Below are 11,981 nucleotides of genomic sequence, written 5' to 3' on the forward strand. Positions count from 1 at the left end.
CCTTTGTACTTTACATTCCCTTCACCTGTCTTTTTCTCCACTCCCTCACAATAGCAATCTTACCTGCCATGTACCAGTCTTTCACATAATGGGTGATCAACTTAAGCTGTGGTTAATCCTTCTCATAATCTCCTTAAAATTATATTCTCATAGGTATTATCATTCTATAGTATATTGGAGGTATTGAGTCTCCCTGTTAAAGGTGTAGTTTGTTTCTTCTACAAAACCTTCAGATGGTTTCTCATCGCTTGCATTATGTGTGCATAATGTATTGCATAAATGTGTGCACAAGTATATTTCAACTGTGTAAAAATCTGTGTCAAATATGCATAAATATTAAATGGATTCAAAATTATTAAAATCAAAACTGTTGGTAATCAAACACTTTTTGTGAACCAGAAATTAACAAAAAATGATATTATGATTTTTTACCCAAGTTCAGTGAATTAACGAATTGCGATGGAATCTTTGTGGATCATTCAAACAATAAGCGTACTTTTCTGGTTAGAGAGTAAGCAGCTTTTACAGGTTCTCAAAAAAGCCTATGATATACGGAATTAAAATCTCTTCCTATAGAGACATGAAACATAAAGACAGAATTTGCTTCATTATTTCTATTCTGAATTAATAGTCTTTGGAATATCTAAGTAATATTCCATCAACAGAGTTAAATAACACTAGATATGCGGGGCTGGAGATATGGCTCAATGGTTAAAAGCACTGTCTGCTCTTGCAGAGGACCAAGGTTCAATTCCCAGCACCCACATGGCGACTAACAACATTCTGGAACTTCAGTTCCAGGGACTCCAAATCCCTTTTCTGCCCTTTCACGGGCATTGCACGACATGCACTTATACACACGCAGGCAATATGCTCACACACATAAAATAAACATAATAAATAAAAGTAACACGATACTATACAATTGAGCTAATATAAATTAACAATTTTAAAATGGAACCAGAAAACAAAAAGTGCCCAGAATGACTTAGTTTATATCAGTATCTATGTCTCACCAATACTGATCTTATTTACAGTGAGTTTAAATGTAACTTTATAGGAAACAATGAACAGAGGTCAGTAAAACTGTTTTAGCTCCTAACATTAAATAAGTACTAAAACTTAGTAAATAAACAAAAAAGGGTCAACTTTCATTTTAAAGTAATCTGAAGTTTTGTCGGTCGTTAGATATTCGATTTATCATAAGGCTTAGCATTTTTTTTCAGTTAGCTCATATCACAGTTATCACAGGGGCAGAAACAATTTATTCAGTATATATTTATTACTTCATTTATGTGTGGACATTTCATAAATTCTACTTGATGAAAATATACTCAAATAACTATTTAATTCCTCTTACCATTAATTCATTAATTCATTCACTTTAGAACAATCATTAGTATAATGCAGCCACTCCAAAGTGAAAGTTTTTCAAGATTTTCTTCATCTCTCAGCACAGAGGGAAGGGTCTTAAACACACCTGTCTCTCTGTTCTTCTAATGTAAAATTTGTATTTGCATTATGAAAGATGGGCCTAAAAGTAAGGGCTTTGCAAAAGAATTAGTTTTCAGGTAAAGTCACTACAAAAATGTCAAAAAAAAAATTCACTGGGTTTCTTTTTCTTCAACATAAGGGGAAAACTAAGTTATTATATTGTGGGATTTAACAAAACCTGAGTCAAAGATGCAGAATGGTAATAACAACCTTGTTCTTAGTCTTAAAAAAGTGAAATTCAACAGGTCTCCATTAAGGATTAAAATAAAAAAGGCATGTAATTAAATGTCAGCAAACCCTGTTGTTACCAGATTTATACTTATTAAATGTGAACTGAAATTAAGCCACTTTCTTGGTTTTAAATAAACTCTTCTGAATGAAAATAAATCTATTTCAAGATAGTCTAAAAACTGAGTGCACTGAGGAACCTGTGGGACATCCCTGGAAGTTTTCCAAAATAAACCCCTGAGAAATCTCATTAATGAATCACCAAGTAACCTAAAGCTTATTGTTTTAAGTGGAGTGATATTTATTTGCTTTTGAACTGGGAGACATTCAGGAACCCCTCCACCCCCAGGCCCACCCTCACCTTGTAGAAGAATGAAGCCTCTAACAGCAGGCCAGTAGGAAAGAAAAACATCAGCAGATAGAGGCTATTGTATATCTCTAATGGAATTTACGTCTTTTGACTGAATAAAATGGAACCACGTTTTATAAAAGATATACAAAAATGAAACTTTATTCATTCCTATTGATAAGAATAAAAAATACACTTCTATATATAACATTAATATTTTAGAAAACCACAAGTTATAGTAACACTATCAGAAAATTGATGCTCCAATTTTATTTTAAAAATAAAATAGAGCTCTTTATAATCCACCTGTGTATTATCAAATCTGTGATAGCTTCTAAAGCCTTCAAATATGTAGCTCCCTGACTGTTCCTATTAAATGAATCCATGGACCCCAATCTCAGCCAAAGCACCTGAGAGCACTGGAACAGAGCAAACTTGTAACCTGGATACACTTTCTCATGCAGAGTGCACTACCACTGTCTTATAGATTAGAAAGAGAGAGGACAAAATCACTCTGTCCACGGGGATGACTAGGGAGCATCATGAGCAAGCCGCCCCCACTGCTGCAGGTGCTATAACTGAAGAGCTGCTCAGGACAGCTCCTCTGCAGGAGTCAAGAACACAAAAGGCAGTACATCACCAGCAAATACCTTTGCCTCCCACTGGCAGCTGCAGAAATCCTTTGCACATTCATTTCTCAGTGGTGTCTGAAAATAATAGTCTTTGAGATCAACCTTGCATATCTCTTCTGGATGGAAGCCCCCTGGGTTGGGATCATCTAAATTCCACACCATCAAACTAATTAAAATGTAACATTAACCCCACTCTTATTTGATACCCAGCTAGCTGTGAGCTAAGGGCTTCAAAATATCTCCTTGCTCCAATGCATAACAAGTATAGCATAGAAGTACACAAAGACTTCTATGAACAAGAATAGGGGGCAATAAATTGATTCCTGCACGCCAAACTAAAACCTATTTGTTTTCAAGAATGAAGCATTGTCAGGGATATTAAATGTGTTACTGTTTTGGCTTGCATGCATTAATTAGAAAACAAAGGTCAGTATGAGGACTCCATCATCTGCCCTACAAAGGCCAATACAGGGAACAATGCTGGAGTTGCCAGCATCAGCTCCAGATGGAGGATGGAGATACTGCTCTTCATCCACCACTTTCAAAGAAAAGCACTTTGCAGACACCCTCTCCAAGGGGCTCTAAAGTTCTAAGCATCCTTCTGTTACTACTGTGGCATGTCACCCAGTTTACAGCATCAGCAACAGTACTTGAATAGACGTCAAGCTAAATTGCTGAGTAGCTGAAGTATCATTTCTAGAAACTCAAGTAAACTTAAAAAGTAACAAGCAAGTATCTGAAAAAAAAAGGTTTTATTTCTTCAAGTATGTGATATTTGGTATACACCTATATGTATTATTATTTGTCAGAAATCTGTACAATATGCTGTTTCCATGCTTGATTTCAACCTTTAAATATTTTTCTTTGTAAAATGGCCTTTTAAAAATTATGTATTTATTTCTTCATAGTTTGTATATGAGTATTTTGCCTACATGTACACATGTGCACCATGTGTGTGCAATGCCCAGAGAAGCCAGAGGGGGGCATCAGATCTCCTGGAACTGAACAGTTGTTAGCCACCATGGAATGCTAGAATCCAAACCCAGGTCCCCTACAAGAGTAGTCTGTATTCTTGACCACTGGGTCATCTCTCCAGTCCCCCTTTAAATATTATTTAGATAATTCATTTAATAGTACCTATAAGATGCATCATTAGCCTAGAGTAATCTTTACTGAAGATCATTCCTTAGAATACTAGTTCCATAGAAGAAGAACAGCAAATAGAACAAAAATCAGTTTCTTGAATCATTGCAATCACGTTGTAAATATAAGCTGCATTAGTGGAATTAAGCAGAGATTCTTTAATACTGCATATTTTGAAGCTCTTAATATAGTAACATATTCTGTGACTCAGAGATGGGAAGGTAAAAGAGGTTGGGATCAGCAGGATATTCTTCAAGAACATTGTCCAGAAAAGGATTTTAGAAATGCTGTGTTCTTTGTGAAATCACATTTAATTCTCAATGAATACTTTAAATATATGCCTATCAATTGAAAGTCAGTGGCTTCTGGGAGAGAGCCAGTCTTCTTTAGGAGTGTGGCCCCTAGTAGGTCGACCTACCAATGGATGGTCCCACATCCAAGAGTATATGGGCAACACAAATTGGATTTGGTGGGTTATTAACAAAGAGAACCCTAAATTGGGAGGGAGCAGAGAGGTAAGGGATGGATCTGAGAGGAATTAGGGGGAGGCATGGGGAGTATAGGTGATCAAAATACATTGTATAAAATCTTCAAAGAAATAATAAAAATTATGTCAAAAATATATATGCATTTCAGACATAGAACATAATTTTTATTTGTTTCAAATTACTTACACCTGGTGCTATTCGTCTTTACAGAGCCCACAAAATTTACAGTGGATGTTGTGAACACATTTAAAAATAAAATATTAGTTGTAGCGACTAGGGCCACAGTTCAAATGGTAAAAATGGCAACGGAATGTAAACACAACTATTACTACTCCTGGAATGACTGAATGAACAGTTGTGAAAGATTAAACCAGTAATAATTACAATGACTTTTTGATTTAAGCTCCTTTTTTGGATTCTTTTAAGTGTCCTTTACGATAACTGGACCTGGAATTATTTACCTCTTTTTTCAAATGAGAAAGAAAACTATAAATGGCAGAAACAATGCAGAAGCACTATGCTGAGTAGACAACAATCTGGCTTCTCAGCACATTCCCTCACTTCTCTCAAGGCTGTGCTTAGCTCTAGAAGGAGCTATTCAGACAAGGGAATTCACCAGTAAAGGAAGAATCCAGTTGAATTTCAGCATTACCAGGGAGAAGACTGCTTTCAGATTCTTCTATATCCCTATTCATTTAAAGCCATGAAAACTGTGAAAAGATTTTCCATGCCTCTTATTTAAACTAAATAGGACTAAGCTAGAAGTCAGAAACAGGCATATATGGTCCAGAAGAAAAGCATCCTTTCATATCAGTAACAAGCCAAAGTGACAAATGAGTTACTTATCTACTAGGATTGGAAATTTCAAAACTAGATTCAAGTTCTCAAGAACACTAATACCTGAACAGTAGTTCTCAAGGTCTGGTTAAAGACCAGAAATAGGAACCCTGGGAATTCGTTAGAAATTCAAATTCTCTGGCTTATCCCTGAGAAGTCAGAAATTCTGGGATGAAGTCCAGAGATCGGTAGTACAAGGCCCTGTAAGTATTGTTATTAAATTTAAGTTCAAAAAGTGTTCTCTACCATACTAATACATATTTTAAATAACCTGCTCACTCTATGTCCTTTCCAGAAACAGTAACTTAAGTAAATATTCTCATTCAATGGTGATCTAACTGAATTTAGGATTTGGGGTGTGGTCACTACCAAAACAATCAATGAACATTATCCTGCATTACCTCCCTCTAAAGGATTGGTTTCAAAAATATCAGGAATTTAAAAAATGAATATAATTTCTTCTCATAGAATCAGTTTTGAGTATGCATACCAACTCAACAAAACTTTGTTGAGTGTTTATCTGCCAATTGTTGAATAGAAATTAGAGTAGAACAGTGCCAGACACTTACTCAATCCTGGAAGGTTTTTCTTTTGCTCAATCTATGGTGGACACACTAACAGGTCCTATTTGGGAAACTGATTCCTTGCACAGGAAGGTTGAGACAAAGGCTTGAAATCAATGCTGCTATCTGAGTCTGCATAGTGCTGTGTGGACTATTATGGAACCAAGGACTTAGTTGGTAGACATGTTTTGTTCTAAGCAAAGTCAACTCATGCTGTTGATGTTTTCTGTTACATGGAAGGGATACAGTGAGGCACAAAGTCACAAGCTCAGAGTCCTATAAATCTGGGTTTTCATCCAAGCTCTTCCCCACACAAAGCGGTGATTTCAAAGTCTGCTTTATCTTTCTTGGTCTTCATTTCCTCCTCTGTAAAATGAGGATATTAGTAACTGTTTCCTCCTTCATAGGGCTATTGGAGAAACTTTAGTGTGAAAGAAAGAATGCTTAGTATTTAGTTTTAAGCAAGCTTCTAATAAAACTGCAAGTTTTCATTATTGTTTAGTATTTAACAAAGCTAGATTTTTTAAGATACCAAATTATAGAAACAAAATTCAAGAAATTGTTAGAAAATGCACATAAAATGAGCTATAAGTAGTTAAAAGGATTAAATTATTAGAATTATAGTATATCATATTCCTATTTCAGGTTAAAATGCACAAAAGTCAATAGCTTGCATAATATTAAGCATTAGAATGCTCCTATCAATTGGAGCCAATGGCTTATGGAGCTCATAAAAAGAATCAGGATAATGTGGCTTTCAGGAAGATGAAGCACGTAAATTCTTAAAAAATCAGCAGCTTTTCTAACTCAACAAACCTGAAGCATTAAAGAAGAGGAAAACAGTGCATTAATTTTATTTTCTTCCTAATCAGTTGTTAGAAAATTACATAGTTTTATCTAGTTCCTTCATAATTTAATTTCTTGGGGATGGTAAGAACCAACACTATAATTTACTTTCATATTTGAGAACTCGGGCATAAATACTACTCCTATCATTATTGTGACACAAGAGTAAAACATGGAACCCTACATGTAATAGATCCACCCCATAATGATCTATATGCAACCACATTCTCTGTAATGTCATAGCAACACATACACACAGAGCTATAACTACATCACATAGTCTAGTGCACAGTAGGTGATAGCACCATGCAGGCTTGTGTAAGTACACTCTATGATACTCACATAAGGAAATGGCCCAAGGTGCCTTGTCAGAACATGTTCTCATTGATAGGTGATAAATGACTGTTTTGCTATACTTTTAACATACAACTATTAAGTTTCATAGGAGTGGTTAAAAGACATCAGTATATTGGGAGGTGGAAGAATAGAAATACTTTTCTGATGTGTCTGTTTGATTTCTGATGCTTGTATGTTATAAGGTACAGGAACAGGGTAATTTCTATTTCAGCAATATCAGTTTCATATTACTTAAGGAAAGATGATACTTCACTGTTTGAAAATCCACCAAACAGTGTAAGTAAACTATATTCTCTAAAATTTTAGGCACTAGTAGTATACAAATATTTAATGCAATTGATGCTGTAATTATAATACTTTTATTTCTGGTATAAACATAGAGATGCAGAAATTTGTTTCAATCTATCGAACTATAATTTTCCAAAACAGCATGCACATACACACACATTCAAAAACAAAAGACTCCAATAGGAAAACTTTCTATTTCAAGGCATCCCTGATTTTTATTCTGAAATTCTTGATTAAGCAAGTAGAATATTTGACCCCAAAGTAAAGAAACATCCAGGGGTAAAGATGGTGGTGATTACCATTTACCTTTCTGGGCCATTACCCACATAAGGACCTTATATCAGAGAAGACTCTGATCTACACAGAGAATGCTACCTATCCAAGACTTTGAGAAAGGAGGGAAAAGCTCTGCACTTTGACAAACTGAAATGAGGTATACAACAGCTTGACAGTTTGCCACTTGCCTGTAAACCAAGTACAGAAGAACTTTCTACACCCTTCTTGGTAATCATTAAGCAAAGAATGATTATTCTGGGTTATAATGAAAGAGTACATTAAAATTTTTTTAATTCTCCAACTGTTTTTATTAACAGAAGTAAAGAAACATAAATAAAAAAAGCTACTTTACAACTGAGAAATCCCTTGGCACATTTCTATTTCACAACTGTCTAAAGTACCATATGGAAATTTTCAGTCTCCTTCCTAAATTAGACCCATGGACAATATGTCAAACACAGCAGCTAAGGAACACTACGATATTCCATCTATACTTTCCAGGCCACTTCACATTGGTACTTTGACTTCTAAAACATAACCAAACAACTCATAATGGTGAAAATTGAATAAAATCACAATATCTGTAGTATATAATTAAGATAAAACTTTTATTTAGTCTATCATCATATTTTTGGCCTCTTTTAAAATATGCGAATACCTCTGAATATGCTTAGTAACCATGCAGGTGAAAGCAGCTAATTATTCTTAATTTTTAAACATGCTGCTTCACTCAGCTGCACATACACGTTACTAACCTAATTGTTAGTTGTACCTCCTCTGAGTCAGGGATAGTTTATAGAGCATGTGGCAAGAATGGCATCTTCAAGTGGTAATATGTTATATGCAAACCTAGACTTTCTTTTAATAGTTTATGACACGTACACTTATGCCACACAAGAGTCTGATGTACAAAAATGTGGGAGGTATGGTGATGCCTGACTTGAAAACAAAGCTGTCTTTTCATTCTAAAATAATTTATGTTTTTTATATTTCTGAGTGATTTCTTTCCCTGAGAAACATGGGAATACGTTTTTCAACATTCATATAAAGTAGTTTTTGATTCAAATAAACACTGAAAGAAAGGCAAACACTTTCACAAGCTGCCTGAAAGTTGTAAATAAGAAAGTTTAATTGTTCCTGTCCTGCACTCCTAAACCCATCACACAAATACAGTGATGATTTCTGTTACTATCTGAAATTTTCAGTTTCTGAGCATTAAGAGCAGCAGTGATAACAAGGAAATTACTTTCTCGAGATTATGAGCTTAAATTCTGGTTTCTGCCCATGGAGCAAATCTCTTTTGGGAAATTACACCCATTCTTATAGGAATCACCTTAATATCTGAATCCAGTAAAACCATATAGTTCAATGATTTGAAGACAGATACTTTTTCATAAAATAAAAATTTTATATTGAATTCTCAAGGAATAGAGTTGTAATTTGTATCATAAACTTATTTCCTAATTTTAAATAAAATGTTTACTTGTGCTTATATTTGTTGAACATTAAGATAAAACAAATTTAACATACTTAATACCAAAGGTGTGGATTCCTGTCCAGTGAAGTCCTCTAGAGCATCTGTCTCTGTTCTTCACCTGTCAAATGGTCAAATTACCACACCTGCTTTGAAATAACCTGATGAGTGAGTGCTCCGTGTCAATGGTACTTAAAGCTACAGGACATCTTTTTCTAACATAAGCTGCAAATAGATGTAAATATTGATTTTAATAAAAATGCAATAGTGACTATAAGATTAGAAATCAATGTCTGTAGAAACTTAATGTTAATTTAAAAAACAAAAGAAAGTTTTATCTTAACAGTATCTTTAGCACCCAGTAGTTTTAACAAATCTAAGGATTTTCTATGCATTTACAAAAGCAAATGGTGTCCAACTGTCCTAACACCAACTGAACACTTCAGAAGTCTATAAAACTGAATGAACTTTTTTGTCAGCACACAAGTTGAAACTTACTCTGGAAATCTGGTTGACATGTAAAATAACATTTTTTTCCTCCAAATAGCTCAAAGATACACAAAAATTTTAAATCTATAAACACAGAAGGAAAACCTTTACTTTCACCTCCATATGCTCTGCAACTATTTGTAAAGACATTTAAAGTTATGTAAACATCACTAAGACACAATTAGCAAGAATCTCTGAAGTCCAGAAGGTACTATTATTTCACCCTATCAATACAACAGAATTTCTTTGTCCTTTGTTTTTCGTTCGACATCTGCATGAACATGGCTGCTAATTATATTAGCCTGGTGACACCAGAAGTGTGAATGAGAAGAAAATCATATGATTCATATAAAGTATAAAATACTCTTCAGGATTCAAATGTGCACTTGCTTAGGTTGAGTGTTCCTGTCACAGCTAGCTCTTGTTGGTTAGAGAACTCAGCCACTACTCAGATTTCTTATCCAAACATGATGATTCCACACTCCACTGTTTGGATGTGTATGCACACGCATATGCACACACACAAACACAAAGAAGATTATAACTGTATCATACTTATATACTTAGCTTCCCCACTGGGGCATTTATATATTAAATTTTTTTAAGTTACTGAAGAATTTATATTCATCACACAACATGTCATTTGTTTTAATACATACACCACCCTGCTACATTAAGAAACCCTTAAAAAAGCCCTATTATATTAAATGATTAAGTTAAATCATGTTTTTAAAGCTGAAAAGGGCACAACAATGTTCTACCCACCCATTTCTTCTCAGTTTTATGCTTTTACACTGTGAATCAGCAAACGCAATCTGTTTTGAGACACACACAAAAAGAATGTTTTTGAAATTTTTATACAACTTGGACTATTTGGACTCTATAGGTAGTTTAACACAATAAACTTCTAGGTAGCTTTCTCATTAAAGGCAGCAGTGAATGAATCTATGGTAGAGAAGTAGAAGCAGGTTTTCACTTAAAAAATACAATATCCTTGAAATTATGTTTATATTTCCATCTCCTTCATTTTTTACAACCATACTACATAATTCAAAGGTCAACACATCATCAAATAACTTTCCTGAGAGGAAGAAAAACATCCCAAGAAAATATACCTCAAAAACATTTCTTCAGCTCAATATCAAAGACAAAACAAACACTCATGGACTTCCCAACTGACAAACAGTGAAGTAAACTTAAGGAATTCTGTCAGTTTCAATAGCAAATTCTTGTTTTTAAGCACTTCTTAATGACTGGGCTTTCAATAATCTCCTTGCATCCTTTAATCCTTTCAGCCTTTATGAAACAATTGTTCAGAACTAGGGTATTTAGATTAATTTATACTTTCTAAGAAAAGCTACTTGATGAGGAGTGAGCAAGTACCTCCTACTCAAATTAACCATTTAACAGTGGTAAAATTTTTTTTTACCTCTACACTCCCTTCTTAGCCACTCCTTCCATTGCCCTCAGGGAACTGAAATACAGCTACATGACGTTTTCCATTATTAGCTTCTTGCCTTTTTGCAACTGTACGACATTCCTCAGAAAGTACATATAATTCTCCATCCGGTGGGATCAGACAATAGCATGTATCTATTTCGGGAGCAATACCATGCATAATGGAAGACAGGATCTTTTTTTCTTGGGATTGTTTGTCACAATTGTGATTTAGAGGTTACTGGCTCAGTCTGGTGAGGGTGTTGTTGAGTTCATCTGAGTATTTCTCTTCAATCTACATACTTTTAAAACTCAATGTGGTTTCAAGACTAGAATGCTGAAAGATTACCATCTGTCCTAAACAGTGGTTATAAAGATATATAAGACAATATATTCCTAGAATATCAAGTAATAGTGACTAAATACACTGCGAAATAAGTATGGAGAAGAAAAGTCTTAAATTCTGTATTTCTGTTTAACACCTGTACAGTAAAACATATTTGACAATCACCTTGTTACATTAACAGGAATGCCAAGCATAGCAGAAGAGCTACATCTCGCTCTGCTTAAAGAAATTGAAGATAACAAGTTTAACCTGCACCTACCAAACTGTCTTTAGAGGGACAGAAATAGGTGAGGGCAGAAAGGCTCACTTCTCTTGCACCCCACAGTGCTCCCTCCTAGAATCCTTTTAAATACAGGTACTACATTGTCACCTTTTCTCTTTTCTTTTTTCTTCCATCCTGATCTACGGCATACCCCCTTATTACGCTCCCCTGCCCACTCTCTCAAAGGCACATTACAGAATAAGAGAACCCAAGTGTCACTTACCAGTTGCATGCCACAGATAAAGATAAGCGTGCACCTGCCACTGCAATAACCCATGGTTTCCGAGACCCCTGCCACAGCCAGACTGTCCCACGTCGGCCACCGTCGAGCCCCCACTTTATCCAATCAGATAGCGGGGAAGGACAGGCAGACCTGCCGAGGGCTCAGGGGCTCCGGGCTGCCGCTGCCAACGTCCTGGGAAGTGACAGGCATTAGGACCTGCTGGCGCGGCGGCGGCGGCAGCTCCAGCCG

The 11,981-nt window shown here is 35.3% G+C and overlaps 1 protein-coding gene across 2 annotated transcripts in view; it reads right to left on the reverse strand.

Annotated features, from left to right (window-relative positions):
* Nkain2 (sodium/potassium transporting ATPase interacting 2) overlaps window positions 1-11,975 on the reverse strand; it is a 1,147,657-nt gene extending 1,135,682 nt beyond the window's left edge. For both annotated transcript variants that reach the window (XR_607320.3, XM_008834260.3), the window contains exon 1: window positions 11,733-11,975. Coding sequence is in view for 1 of the 2 variants with exons in the window: in XM_008834260.3 (XP_008832482.1) it covers window positions 11,733-11,786 (54 nt within the window). In the remaining variant the exon portion in view is untranslated. The remainder of the gene's footprint in view (window positions 1-11,732) is intronic.
* Window positions 11,976-11,981: the final 6 nt, after the last annotated feature.

This window comes from Nannospalax galili, unplaced genomic scaffold (genome assembly GCF_000622305.1).
Source record: "Nannospalax galili isolate Female #2095 unplaced genomic scaffold, S.galili_v1.0 scaffold597, whole genome shotgun sequence".
NCBI classification, from domain to species: domain Eukaryota; kingdom Metazoa; phylum Chordata; class Mammalia; order Rodentia; family Spalacidae; genus Nannospalax; species Nannospalax galili.